The following is a 14,639-nucleotide window of genomic DNA, read 5'->3' as shown; positions in this document are numbered from 1 at the left end:
GGGGCGGTCCGGGGGCCGGGCGGGGGGCCGGCGGGGCTGGGGGCGGGGCGGGCGGGCGGGCGCGGGGGTGTCCCTCCCTCCCTCGCTCTCCCCGGTAAAGTCTCGCGGTGCTGCCGGGCTCAGCCCCGTCTCCTCCTCTTGCTCCCTCGGCCGGGCGGCGGTGACTGTGCACCGACGTCGGCGCGGGCTGCACCGCCGCGTCCGCCCGCCAGCATGGCCACCACCGCCACCTGCACCCGCTTCACCGACGACTACCAGCTTTTCGAGGAGCTTGGCAAGTACGGTCGCCCGCCTCCCACCGCGACCCCCACCCTGCCCCCAACGCCCGGGCGCTATGCGGCTCCTCGCCCCGCCCCCTTGTTCTGCACTGAGCCTGCCACAGTGGCGGCCCTTGTCTGCCCCACCCCACCCAGCCTTTTCCTGCCCGCTTCCTCCGGCCCCCCCCCATCCCCAGCTCCCTGCCCTGCAGCAGCCCCTTCTTCGCCCTGCAGTGGCTGCCTGGGCTGCTGCACCCCGCGCTACCGTGGGGACTGCAGCCCCCGGACCGCTCCTGGGCGCCTCCAGCCCCGCCCCTCGCGCACCCTTCAGGCGCCCCTCATCTTGACCCTAGCAGCTGGCGGCCCCTTCCCCACTCTGCTCAGGAGCTCACTCAGCACCCCGTTCCATGTCCCACGCGCCTAGCACTCCGGACCCTCCCCGGCCCTGCAGCTCCTACCCTGCTGCGGTGCCCGGGTGTGGGGGGATGTTTGGTGCCCGGCCCCGCCCCCCGCTAGTGCCGCCTCTAGGATCCCATCCCTGCTGCCGGGCTTTGCTGCAGCACCCCCAGTCCCCTCCCCCCATCCCTGCAGTGGTCCCGGGAGCCGCGCGCCGCAGCCGCAGCATCCCCCTCCCCTCCGCACTGAGCGCCACGCAGCAACCTCGCTGGCTCCCCCCCCGCCCCCTAGATGTTTCCAGAGCTAGAGAGTGCGAACTCCAGTTTTGGGGTGAGGGGGAACGTAGAGGAAAATAGCATAGAGAAGAAGAGCTATTGATTTCTGAGACCCACAACTGCATCCTCTCTTTCCCTGCTGTCAGTTGAACCGGGATGCAGTGGGATGAAGTGGGCTGAAACCGCTTCTGGATGATTTGAGCCTCACTTTCTTCACCTTCCCCCATGGTTGAAGAAGATTTCTCTCCCTCGGAGGATTATACCCTCTTCCTAATCTCTTCTTCCCCTGCTTTCACCTGTTCCTTCTGAGAGAGGGGCAGGGTCTCTGTTCTCTTCTGGTTCTGTTGGCTGGGACTGCAGGTCTGTTTGTGTGGTGCAGCAGGTGTGTGTTTTAAGCATCGCCCACCAGCTCCTGATGTACAGCCAGAGGTTGGGCTGTTGCTTTGCACATCGACTAGATGTGGGGGTGGGAGTGGGGCAGTCCTCCACCCACATCTGTTCAGTGTCATGAAGTGGCCACATCCTTCTGCTCAGTGTTGGATGGTGATGGTCAGTGTGCTAGTGTGTGTGTGTGTGTGTGTGTGAGTGATTTTTGACTAAAGGTTGATGGGAGGGAGTAAGTCTGTCTTCAGACCTGAAGCATCTGTGTCACTCCACTCTGCTCGGTGTCCCAGTTCTTTCCCCCTTCTCCCTCCAGGGGTGCTTTCTCTGTGGTCCGCAGGTGTGTGAAGAAAACCTCCACGCAGGAGTATGCAGCAAAAATCATCAATACCAAGAAGTTGTCTGCGCGGGGTGAGTGTTACCTAGCTTGGCCTCTTCCTGGGATGCCTCCAGAGCTATGGCTTCTGAAGATGCTCCAGAAGTTGGGAGTTGTGCATTTTGTTTTAACATTTGAAGAAGAGTTAGGATTTTAGGATGGATGGACTTTGAAGGCAGACAAGAAGTTGCATGGGGAACCATAAGTGCTCAGATAGAAAAGAGTAAAGAAGATGTAGATGTAGGTAGCTGCAGGGAGGAGAGGTCCTTGAAGGCTAAAGGGAGTTTGGGTTTTAGGGAAGGGGAGGGTATGGGGAGCGGTGAGTGGCATGGAATGGAGAGCTCTTAATTTAGGGCATTTGTAGTCCCTCTTTGGGGCAGTGGTAGCCACTCTAGGCCTGTCCTATTCCCTGTGCCCCAGTAGTGACTTAGGATGGAAATGCAGTAAGTGAACAGCTCTGACAAATCCAGCCTCCCCCCTGCCCACCAGGCGGCAGAACAGACTCCCAAGGGAAGGGAATCTGTAAACATCAGGGGAGGCTGCTAGTGGTGAGGGCTTCTGGGAACAAATCCTGCCAGATGAACTTGATTGCTTTTTTGATCAAATTACAAAGTTGGTGGTGCAGCAGCAGCAAATGCAGTCTGTCCTGGATAGAGAGTGATGCCTCATGGTTTGGAATTCTCAATGGCCTGGTCTGGGTGGGAGCAGCATTGCCTCAGGGTCTGAGGATTATGAAGGGCCAGGCCTTGGAGCCTAACTTGTGAGATCCTCCTGAGTACCTGAGGCCAGGAGGGTCAGGCCCTGTCTTTCACTCCGTGAACCTACACTCCCTGAACCTTGTGTTGGGTGCTTGCCAAACTCAACTCATCTGATAGGTATAGACATAGCAATGTGTGAAGTGCTCCCTGAACAGGTCTGGTGAGTACAGAGGTATGTGGTTGGGTCAGGTCATCCAGGGCTGCAGGGTGCAGCAGGGGGACAAATTTTATGAGATTCAGAGAAAGGAATTAGGGCTGGGCAATAGGATGTTGTGAATACATTAAGAGCCAGGGCAGATGCCCTGGGGAAGACATGGGCTATGGCTAGTAATGACCCCAGGCATCTCTGGGATAAGAGATGTAATGTATGTCCCCAAGCATTGGAGAAGCTATAAAATTCCACTGAGATTGAAGGTGGGCTTCTGTTATGTTGACAGTTGTTCTGAGACCTGTTTAGCAGGGTGTCTGCCTCCTGGCTGGGAGGGCCTCTCTATCCCCACAAGCAGAGCTTGTCTTGCTTTCTCCCTGCAGTTCCCGTCTCTTGCTGTTCCTCTACGTTGGCTATAAAGTTGACTTATTTGTTTGTTTTCATTCTCTCTGGGTATCTTGAGTTGGAGGTGATGGTTGCCATAGAGATATGTGGGCACTCAGATGTACTTCTCCTCCGAGTTGGGGGAGAGAGGTAACGTGGTGGGCTAGGCTCTTTGGCAGACATCCTCTGGCCAAGGATGCAGGGTGCTGGCGGGGATGACAGTCTGACAGTGCTTGCCTCCCCATGCCTACACAGCATAGCCCTGGTGCATCAGAGATGGGGCTGGTGTCTCCAGTTAATCATGCAATGCTTTGCTTTCTTCATCTCACAAGTGTCCTCTCACCCAAGGGTGAGAGAGGGAAAACAACTGGGAGCCGAACTCTGGGATATGGGGATAGCTGGTGTGACTTTGTGGAGCTACCTGTCTTGGGCTGTCATTTTCTACTCCTCTATCCATCTGAACTTCCTTGACCTGTGTGATCATGTCCCTTTCCCGTCTTCACTTCCTCTCAACCTTGTCTTGTCTTTCCCAACTGATACCATTCTTTCCCTGCCCAAACTGGGTGAGGTTTGATTTCTCTTTGTTTTTTTTTTTTTTTCCTCAAGTAGAAAATTCACTGTAAGATCATATGCTTCAGACAACAACTTCCCCTCTTTTGAGATGGTTATGCCAAGACTGGGGCTCTGTTGCGTGTGGCTTGCGTGCCAGGTTAACTTTGAGACAGAGGGCCTGGTCCTGGCTGATAGGCACAGATGCCTACAAGAAGGGTCAGGAATATGTAAGTGCCAATACTGTTTGGAGGTGGGAGAGTGGGAGGGTGTTGTCTTGGAGATGAAGGGAGCAAGACAGTGGCTGTGTTATAGGTGTGGGCGTGGGAGATGTGAGCTCCTGGAGAGAGCTGGACCAAGAGGCCCACTAGGCTGGTGCCCATAGGGTTAGGGAGTGAAGGCCGTGACTTCCTGCAGCCTCTCAGTTTACACTGTATATTTTATAAAGGTGCAGCAGCTGGGGCTGGGTTTCACTCATTGCTGTCTGTCTGTCTAAGGCTCCGCAGGTGTTGGATTTCTGTGTCTGAGAATGTGATGGGCCCACCAGGGTCATCCATAAGGGTCCGAAGGGGCCTGCTGTTTGCTGAGTCTCTCTGCCTTTTTTTTTTTTCCTTTGTGATTCTCTGTGCTGCAAACTGAAAGGAAAGAAAGAGGGTTTCGAGCTGCTTTTCCTTGGCATCCATGGTGAGGTGGCCTAGGAGGCAGGGGGAGAGATCACCTGGTCTTCTGGGGGATGGGATCTGGATGGAATTCTTCTTTTGCTCTATTGTTTCTGTCATTATGGACTCAGGCCCACATTGGTGGCTGGGTTGCAAGGTAGGAAGTTCACGTGGCTGTGCACTGAGCACTCTCTTTGTCTGCAGGTCTATCTACACATAGTCACTGAAAGTCACATTATATCGTTTCACTTACTTCAGAACAGCAATAGGTGTGGAGTTGGGGCTCTTAAGGGAGCCCATGGTTCCAAGCTTAGCTCTCCGCTAGGCTGAAGGAGGCATTTAAAATAGGCTTGGATGCAGGAGCTGGTGGGCCAGGTGATGGCAATGATAAGTCGTTATTTTAAGATTTGAGAGCACCCCCACCCAAGGAGCCTGAGCCCTTATGTCTTTTTTTTTATTTTTAAATCTTCATATTCCCTTCTTATCTTTATTCATATGCATATAGATTTTCACCTCATGGAGCATAACATTTTATATCCTGCTCTCTTGCTTACATCCAAAGCATTTTCCCATATTGCTACAGTTAAAGAGTAAATGGTCCTTCTACATAGTTTAGGATTTATTCTTGGAACAGTTAGCATCATAAGAAACCTCTGTATTTGTACCATTTATCTGGATTCCAGTTTGCTTTTGCTATGACAGATACTTGTCCTTACTAAGAGATGCTACCAGAAACAATATCATGAAATCTGTTACAGTACTCGCTATATTTATTTAATCTGTATACCCCATGCGAAGAAATTTTTATTGAAGCTAAATGTGAGTAAAAGCTTTCCTCTTCGTGAGGACCTGGGAGGTGAGGGTAGGAACCATACCTGTTTCCTTACTTTTGTGTTGGCAGGGCCTTGCCAAGTGCCTGATACGTACTGAGCATACACATGTCGAATGAATAGATTAAGAGGACTACGTAACCCATCATGGTTGTCTTTTGGCTTTGACTCTCAGAAACCCCGAGAATCAAGTTGCTGGAACCCTTATACCCTGGTGCTGGTCTGGGTTCCTTTTCTGCTCCGTGGAGCCAGGCTGTAGGCCTGACATGGCTGTTGGAGAGGATAGATGAGGTTAAAGTTGTGTGCTTGGGGCATAATGCAGGTGGGAAATGTAGGAAGGCAGTATAGCTATGGTTTTCTCTCATTATTGGCCACCTAGGGCAACTTTGGGACTTTCTGAAGAAGCGATTTTCAATTTTAGTATGCATAAGGATCACCTTGAATACTCATTAAAAATGCAGATCCCTGGGCTCTATCCACAGAGATTTGGCTCCTGGAGGACTAGGGTGGGATTTCAGAATCTACCTTTTTAACAGGTACCCTAGTGAATTTCATGCAAGCGGTCCTTGAGCCGTGCATTAAGAAATGCCATCTAAAATCAGCAATCGCAGCGACAGTTGCTCTTGCCATGCTCTCTGAGATTTACCAGACACACCTTAACCCAGCCTTCTCCAGGTGGCATCTCTGCCGATATGTGGCCATCTGTGCACATGGACTGTTCTGTGATTTGGGGCCTCCTTCTGAGCTCCCAGATTGGGGTGTCAGTTCATGTTCAAGGCTGTGGCAAGCTGAGTGGCTGGGATTGTGGTATGTTGGCCACCAGAAGGGCAAAGGCTGTCCCTTTCTGGGTCCAGCTGGCCCTGGGGACTGAAATAGGATCCCTCTGGGTGGTGCCAGCTTAGAATCCCCACCCCCTTGGTGTTGGCCTGAGTAGCCCCCATGACATTTGTGTCCCCTGTGGTATCTCCAAGTGAGACTTTCCTGTTAAGGATCTGGGTGAAATGAGGGGAGAGTGAAGCAGCAATGAGGGACGGGGAGAAGAAAGAGAAATCAATGCAGCACCGGGACTCTGGGACTTGAGGAAGCATTTAAGGAGGTTGTATGAAAAACCATGATTTCCTCCTAAGGATAAAGCAGGCCAATTTTTGTTGACAGAGAAATGGGCATCCTGTATATAAGTAACTGAGCTTATCTGACTGTTTCCCCAAGTGAATGAGGAAGCAGCCTAGAGGTCCCTTCTCTGTGCCAAGGCTTATGCTGGGCCGGTTTCGTCATATAGTCATGCTGTGAGTTGTGTGACTTAGCTCGTACAACACCGGCCTGTCACCCAGCCCTCCCTCCCACCTTCCCAGAGTGACTTTGGGCACTGTCATCATGGGGTGGGGATGGAGGTCGAAAAGTGGCCCCATCCCCAGGTTTCTTTCAGCTGCTTGCTCTGGTCGCATGTCAGAAGCTGTGCTCCAAGCTTTGAGTCTGTGCTGAAACCCTAGAGGTGAGCGGCTGACCCCATTCTCTGCTGAGGCTTGAGACAGAGAAGGAGAGGAGTGGGTCTGAAGGGTTTCTGCCCCCATCTCTGTGCTTGCTGCTCTCTGGACAGCCTTGGCAGGCTGACAAGGGCCTGATCCCATGGGCTCCAAAAGGGTGGTGACAGGAAAAGATGGACACTTTGCACTTCTTGAGTGCCTCTTGGCAGAGGCCCTTTGTCATCTGCCCATGGCCAGACAGGTCTGCTGTAAGGCCAGTGGGGAAACCAAGGCACAAAAGGTTTGTTTGTTTTGAGCCGTAGGTGTGCCAGTGAATCTTGCTAGTGTTCAGACCCCGGCATCCTCAATCAATGTGGTCTTCACTTACCCTTTCACTCCTTTATTTAAAACACAGATTCTGGGTATTTTGTTCCTGTGATGAATCCTGATATGTCACTCCCACACCTCGCCATCTAGGCCCAGAGCTCTAAGCCCAGTGGAGCAAATCCCTCTTTTCTGATGGATGAGGCCTCATTCTTGTCTGTACCCACTTCTGGGTACAGACTCTTTCAGTGGGGAGATTTCCAGCCTCTCCCCACAACACCATCTCTACTTCCTGGGCCCTAGCAGCCGCAGCAGCAGCAGCTTCCCATCTGCTCCCCTCTTTTCTCCTCCCTCTCTTTCCCCTCCCCCCCTTGCTGCTGCCCTGGGAGGAGCTATTTTTAGGGGCTGCTTCCTGGGATGTTTTACTTGGGGCTGGTTACCATGAAGGAAATGTCACCAAAACAGTGGGCAAAGGCTGCAGGCACCCAGAGCCTTGCCGGGGGCACGGAGAACTGAGTGGCTGACCCTGTTCTGGCCCTTAAGAGTGCCCAGAATGTTCAGAGGCAGAACCTTGCCTTCTTGGGGCTTGCTAGTGACCCCATGGGGATATTCTCCGTCCAAGTTGGTTTGAGAGACTTTTGCTATGGGGCACTTCTTGGCACTTCTCTTTTTTCCCTCTTTAGTTAAAGCTTCTCTTGTCTTAAGATCCAAAGGCCAGAGTGGGGCTCGGATATTTGTGTTTCTTAAAACTGCTGGAGTTTAGACTGAAGAGAAGGGGAGGATGCCAGATTAAAGGACAGAGTCTTGGGGTTCACATAGGCATGTATCAGGCCTTGTCCTACTAGCCCTCAGCTAGTCCCAGGGTGTGTGGGTGTGAAGGAAATCGAAGCCATGGCCCCTGCTCTTACGCCGTAGATGGACTTTGCTCTTAATTGGAGACTCTTTGCACCTTTAGAGTGCGATTCAAAGAGGAAAGGATGTGGCATCACAGTGTCAGGGTGAGGTCAGTGGGATTGTGGCTTGTGATTCCTGCTGGTCACAGTGCCCAAGGCCAGGGGCTGTTTATAAGTAGCTGGAGAACCCGGATTATGACACCAAATCCCTACACTGCCCTTGTTTTGACTCCTCAGACTGATGCCTCGGGGCCAGACCGGAGTGGGGCACACAGGAGGGCAGTAAGAGGGGATGTCCCACATTGAGCATCTGAAATTGATGAGGCTGTAGGAAGCTTCTCACGATGCGTGTTAGGGCCACAGGCACAGAACTTCAAAATACTCTTTGAAAAGTTAAGTGTGTCATTGAGATTGGAACTTGAGGAGGGTCCCCATAACCAGAGTTAGGGTTCTGTGTTCTTTCCCACTTAAAGAAGATTGTATGTTTAGGTGGCAGCAGAATCTTATTTGAAGCTAGTGTTGGCATTTGTGGTTTTAGAGAAATGTCACTAAATAAGGCACGTCCCTGCAGGGCTGTGGAGAATCAGTGGCTGATCCGCCCTGACCTCTTGATTCTGGGGTCCGAGGGAAGAGGTGTTCTAGGGCTCTGTACTTCCTTTTTTGCTGCATGCTATTTCTTCTCTGTGTGCTTTCTCTCTTTTGCTTCCCTTGGTACATCTGGTCACTTCTTGCTGCCCTTCCTGTGAAGGATACCTGTCCTCATGGCACCCTGGACCAAGTCTTGAAGTGCTTGGGCAGAAGGTGGGAGAGGCAAGGCCTCCAGGGACTCTTTTGTATCAAGGCCTGGCTCTGTCCTTGGTGGGCTGCTGGGGAAGCCCGGAAGCGGGTCCCTGATAACAGCTATTTCTGCTTTCTGCTCCTGTTGCCACCTCTGCTCATGAGGGGCAAAACTTTGCAGAGGGCTGTGGTTGGAGCTGGCCTGAAGGCCGGCAGGGGTGGGTCTCTCCATGGCAGTAGCACACAGGCAGGCAGGAAGTGGCCCTGTGCAAAAGCGGGAAGTGACTGTTGTCAAACAGGAAGGGGGGGCTGGGCTGTGGGGGGGGGCGGGGACAAACCCAGTGGAAAGGTGGGTGGGAAGAGGGTCAGCCTTGCTTGGCAGATCTGAGCTGTTCCCTAGGAACAGTGAGCTCAGTGGTGACTGGAAGGAGGTGTGTCTCGGAGTGAAGGTGGCCTTTTTGACAAGAGCACTGACTCGTGTGTTATCACTTTGGGTTGTTGAGTCAGGGCCTAGACCTTCCACTGTGGACCAAACCAGTTCAGTGGTGTCACCGCTTTTGGGGTTGGGGATTCTATGTTTAGCTGGGACATCTCTTGCAGTTGGGAAGGATGCTGTATAAACCATACTTGTTCCTGAATCCCACTGCTGCTGTGGTAGAGCCCTCTACTTTTTCCCAAACATGGACCAGCCCTAGAGGGGACTACAGGACAGGAATTGTATGGAAAAGGGTCAGGAGACAGCAGCTGGAGAGGCTGGGATGCTGGCCGGCTGTGTGTGGTGGAAGGAGAGGCAGGGAGAGTGTGGTAGGCAGAAACCACATGGCTCATTGAGCAGAGCTGAATGGCAGGGTGCCTCAGCCAGCAAAGCTGAGGTCGAGGAAAAGGAGGGATCCCGCAGGCAATGGAACTTCCTGGGCTGTTCTCTCTCTGAGGAGCCCCTGTTGCTAACCTTCACCTGCAGGCTGTAGACACGAGGGATGGAAGAATAGCCCTCCACTCCCAAGAAGGCTGATGGAGCCAGGTTGGAGGGCTCAGTTGGTGTGTTGTAGACCCTGTGACTGCCCAGGCTCAGGGAGAGTGGGTTCGACTCTGGTCATAGCTATGGCCACAAAGCCCAGCCTGGGGAGTTTTGTCTATCTTATCCCTGGATCCTTGGAAAGGAGGCTCCCCCTGTATGCCAGGCACCATGCTAAGCACTTACCTGCATTTACCCAATTACCTCATTTAATTCACAGATATTGCTGCCTTCATTTTAGCAGAGAAGACACCTTTCCCAAGATAATGTGCCTGGCTCACCCTCTCGCCTTCTGCGGGTCCTAATCAAATGTCACCTCCTTGCTGAGGCTTTCCCTGACCACCCTATTTAAATATACACTCTCCCCCTTCCTTGATTTATTTTTCTAAATTGCACATGAAGGCAGGTATTTTTTTGTCTGTTTTGTTCACTGCCGTATTCCCAGCATCTAGAATAGTGCATGTCACATAGTAGGTCTCATTAAATATTTTTCGAATGAATGGATGAGGCTCAGATGGGTTTAATAACTCACCTGAAGTGGCAGCACCGGGACTCAGTCGTGGCGGTTTGACTCTAAAACTGATGTGTCAACGGTGGAGCTCCATGGCTGAGGATCAGAGCAAGCACCAAGCCACAGGCCGAGGTTCAGAAAAGACACAGACCTCACCCACAATGTGGGGCCCGGCTCCTTAGATTTAGGGTCAAACTAAGTGACTAACATGGACCTTTGGACCTTGGGCGGCTCCTTCGAGGAGCTGGGAGTGTGAATCTGTGTCTCTCCTCTTCCCACTCTGAGTCATTGGTAAAGCCAGAGCACCCTTATTTTTAGTGCTGTTGCTGTTGTGGGACTGTAACCATTAGCCAGTAAGAGACTTAAGGGAGGAGATAAACATTAATCTTCTCGGCCTTCCCCTCAGCTGCCACCTCCACATAGCAAGACGCTGTTCTGCATCTGCCCAGGCAGCCAAGCCTGAGAGTTGTGGGTTGGAGGTGGTGAGGTGAATGGTCAGAGAGAGGGCCGATGGGTCTGTAGCTTTGGAGCTGGCTAACTTGGTACTTCCAATCCCCGGTCTGGGGGCAGGAGGAAGGTGAGTTGGCTTTGACATCTTCCCAGCCAGATCTGGAAGAAGTGAAGCCCCCTGCACCAGGCAGGACTACTGCTGCTTTCTCAACTAACTCCCCTTCTGAAGAGTCTCAGGACCAAGGGATCCCAGGCAATGTGGGAGTGCAGGGTTACCTGGGGTTCTCCTGACTGCATCTTAGCCAGTGGTCATCTTGAACTTGAGTATGAGAAGGAAGGCCTGACCCAGATCTTTGGGCAGCTGGGATGGATTAGCTGGGCAGCAGGAACTAATCTCTGCCTGTCCGTACCTCCTTCTTCTACAGAGCAGAGCTGTCGCTAGAGGGGAGGTTTAGCACAAAGCTGGGGGTGGTTGGTAAAACAATAAATATGAATTCCTTCTAGTTTGTAAGCCCTACCTTATCTCAGACTGCATTATCTCAGATAGGCCGGGGTTTGTATCCCAGTTCTGTCCCTTTCCTGTGTAGGACCTTGGGCAAATTATTTAATTTCTCTGGGTCTCAGTTTCATCATCTGTGACATGGGGGCACTGGAGGCAGGAATTGCTTGGCACGTGTGGATGTGAAGGCATCTGCCTGGGCTAGAGATGTTGAAGTGAACTGGACTATGCCCCACAAAGCCTGGAGTCTTTACTTGATGCTTTCACTTTTCTTTATCCTGTCGTCATATAGTGATGGAGAAAGAGGACTCTAGGCTCAGACTGCCTGCATCTGCCATCTGTGTGACCTTGGGCAGTTACTTTAACTGTTTAAGCCTCAGTTTTCTCATTTGTAATGTAATGGAGCTAATCGGATCCCCTACCTCACAGGGTTTCTGTGAGAATGAAATAAGATAATGCATACCTTATCTTATTTCATGCATGGTCTGAGTCTAGAGTCCATATAGCAAATGCTTAGTAAATAATAGTTATTACTACTATTGTTAAAGTTATTGATAAACCCTTATTAAGCCTCTGTTATGGAAGGAACTCTAAGAAACACCCTTTGAAAGGTCCCACCCTTTGAAGAGCTTGTGACTGAAAGATAACTGATATATGAAGTGAGAATTATGAGAGGTGCAGCGAGAGATGGAGAGGTGGTCATAGAGGAGAAAAAGCATGTCTGCCCAGAGGATGGGGAAAATTTTGTGAAGGGTTAGTTTTGGCAGGGTTCCAGCAAGTAGAGCTAGGGAAATGGAGTGGGGAGGCCACCTGGCTTTGGGTTGCAGCATCCTCTCTACTTCCTGGAGCTCTGCCTTCTTGTGGAAGGAATTGACCAATGCAGCTCGCTTGGATCTATGGACTCTTGGATTCTGGTTGTTTCACCAAGTAGAGTAACCAGAGCCCGAGTGCCACAGCAGTGGGTGGCCAAGAGGATCCTGGGGAAAAGTAAGATTTCTGTCAAACGGGCATCATCATAATACCAACCTCATTAAAGTCGTTATAAAGATAAATTAAAAGATATATCTGCCTGGTGTAGAAGTAAACTCGATAAATGTTAGCTGTTATTATTTTTTCAAATCGTCTTCATCTTCATTATCAGCATCATTATGTTTCAGGCTTCCTATGAAGACTGAAGTGGGGAATATATACAAAACTCCTAGCACAGTGCCTGGTCATATAGTAGGTGCTCAATAAAACCTAACTATTAGCATTTCCAAGAAAGAGATTCTGGACACCCTGGCCCAATGAAACCCCTGCTATAGTAGAAACAGCACCAGAGTTTGGCTGAAGCCCTGGCTTCACATCATGGCTCTGCCACTCACTAGCTAGAGGTGTTTTCCTAAGGCATTTCCTCACCTGGAAAAGGCGGTCATAATACATGTCTCCAGACTGCTGCGTTAATTCAGCAAGTTATAAAAAGTGTATAGTTGTTGCCTAAGAATTGAAGGAGTATGAATAGCCAGGTGGCCACAAGTTGAACAGATGATTGATAGATTTTGGTTTCTCTCCTCTGCTTTTAGATCACCAGAAGCTAGAACGTGAGGCCCGGATATGCCGACTTTTGAAACATCCAAACATTGGTAAGTGCATTCGTATAGAGCATTTCTTGGATGTTTTGTAGCAGCGGGGGAGAACAGAGATTCACTGCTTTTATGTATGGAACTACTTCTGTCCTTGGGCCTTTGCCTGGTGTCCTTTCTTGCCCAAGCGGAAAAACAGCTGTGTCTTGTTCAGAATACTGGGGCATTCTGGTTTAGAGACCTGGCTGTCTCCATCCCCACGGTGCTATCTCCGGGCTGGGATGTGAAGTATTGGAATAGGTTTCAGACTCTCTTTCTTCCCCCCGCCTTCTGTCTTTGGGCCGAGGTCCAAGGTCCTCAGCATGTGAGGCTCTGGGCTAGGAGCCTGCAAGCGTCCTTCACCAGGGGTCCCCCATGGCCGTCATAAAAGGGTCCGGATTTTGTTTCTGGACTTGAAAGAGTTTTGTTCCTGTTGCAGTGTCGTGCACACTCTGGGGGTTTCCATGGTGTTCCTGTTTGTATTCCCCAGAGCTAGGAAAGCAAGCTGCCCACCCTCCTGGCTTCTCTGGAGAAGGGATGGCAGGAGCCAGTCAGATGGGAAGGAGAAAAAATGAAGAGGATTTCTCCCTGCTCCCACCCTGGCTTAGGGGACAAGAGCACATTGTTGGTTGTTCTAAAGCCTGAGGAGGTTTGCCTGCCACAACCCACTCCAGCTCAGCTTTACATTGTTCAGCTGAAATAGTCTTTGCCAAAAGCGTTGGCCCTGATTTGGTGCTTCTCGCAGAGAGGACAGAAACTGGGCTGGCTGCAGTGTCTGAGCAGAAACCCCAGTCTCGACTTGAGGCAGAGCAGGGAGCATCTCCTAGGTTCTCCCTGAAAGCCCTGAGTCATCACAAAGAACAACACATGTTCTGTGCTCCTCAGGCATGGCCTAAATATTGGGGCTCCCACAGTGCCCCGGAGGCCACCCCCTGCTCTACCATGTTGGCAGCCAGGGCTGTGAGGTGACTTGCCGAAGCTTGATGCTTCCTCCAGAGCTATTCAGCCTCTGGCTTCCCAGATCTTGGGCTAGAATGCTCAACGTGAGCTGTTATGTGGGAGAGCCGAGGCCACACTCCAGCCCAAGGGGAGAGGAGCAGCTCTGAGGTAACCAGAACTCCAACCGTGCAGGGCTTTATAGATCACAATCAGCAGCTTGTGTTACACCCGAAGCAGATTGGCATAACCAGAGCTCAGCTCTGTCTGGTGCCTTACGTGCCACGGAGCCAACTCCTCTCAGCCAGCGGGTCCCAGGCCTGGAACTACTGGACTTCTCTGTGATCTCTGAAGTTAGACCCACACCTGAAAACAGCACGGCGGGGACCAATGTGTTGCCTTACGTAGGAGAGAGATGATGGAGCGGAACACCTAGAACAGCAGTCACGGATTCAGGCCTGTTTCGTTTGGCCGGCTCAGTGGTCTAAAAATATTTTTTTATTTGCCAGTCAGTATTTAAAAACAAGATTTCACATTTTTGAAAAAAATTTCATTTCCCAGTCTTTTGAATCAGAAAGCTTGGCTCTGCCGAGCCCACATTCATACATGGCCGTAGTCAGCTGGAGCTGGGCAGTGGCTGCCCTCTTAGCCCACTGGCCTCTGTCCTTGCCACTCCCTGTTATCTCATGTTTGCATGGCCTCTGTGGTGCCTGTAGGCTTTGTGAGCTTGTGACCTCTGACCTAGAAGTTCTAGAATAGGAAGGAAAAGCATGTGGGTAACTAAAGCAAGCCATCCACAAGTGCAGAAGTATTTTGATGTTCCAGTCTTGGGTCTCAGGGTCTGAGGACAGCAACTTCCTTTCCTCGTGCTCCTTGTGACCACCTTGTAGAACAGTGATGAATTATTTTCATGGAGGAAGGAGAATAATGGGTGGGACGGATGAGGCAGGAGGCAGAACCAGGTCTGCCTCACCTGCAACACAGGCATGGTTGACCACAGAAGGGTTGTGGTGGGGTGAAGACAACTGAGAAACAATCAAGAAGGACAGAAATGGGATTCTAGCCGGAAAAAGTCTTAGCGTCCTTTTTAATGTATTTCTAGAAATTAAATGTGTACTTTTTGACCTTTTAGACTTTACTTGGTTTGGTAGCCCTTT

The 14,639-nt window shown here is 51.2% G+C and overlaps 1 protein-coding gene across 15 annotated transcripts in view; it reads left to right on the top strand.

Moving 5' to 3' along the window:
• The first annotated feature begins 89 nt into the window (after positions 1-89).
• Positions 90-14,639, top strand: part of CAMK2G (calcium/calmodulin dependent protein kinase II gamma) — a 53,256-nt gene continuing 38,706 nt past the window's right edge. For 4 of the 15 annotated variants that reach the window (XM_039872133.1, XM_039872123.1, XM_039872120.1 and 1 more), the window contains exons 1-3: positions 91-278; positions 1,626-1,720; positions 12,508-12,567. In XM_039872133.1, coding sequence (XP_039728067.1) covers positions 214-278; positions 1,626-1,720; positions 12,508-12,567 — 220 coding nt within the window. In that variant the 5' untranslated portion in view covers positions 91-213. Of the gene's footprint in view, positions 279-1,625; positions 1,721-12,507; positions 12,568-14,639 lie in introns of all 15 variants that reach the window. The other 11 variants (XM_039872127.1, XM_039872122.1, XM_039872129.1 and 8 more) reach the window with 8 other exon arrangements.

This window comes from Pteropus medius, unplaced genomic scaffold, assembly GCF_902729225.1.
Source record: "Pteropus medius unplaced genomic scaffold, Ma_sr-lr_union100, whole genome shotgun sequence".
Lineage (NCBI taxonomy): Eukaryota > Metazoa > Chordata > Mammalia > Chiroptera > Pteropodidae > Pteropus > Pteropus medius.
This window is presented reverse-complemented; position numbering and strand designations above follow the sequence as displayed.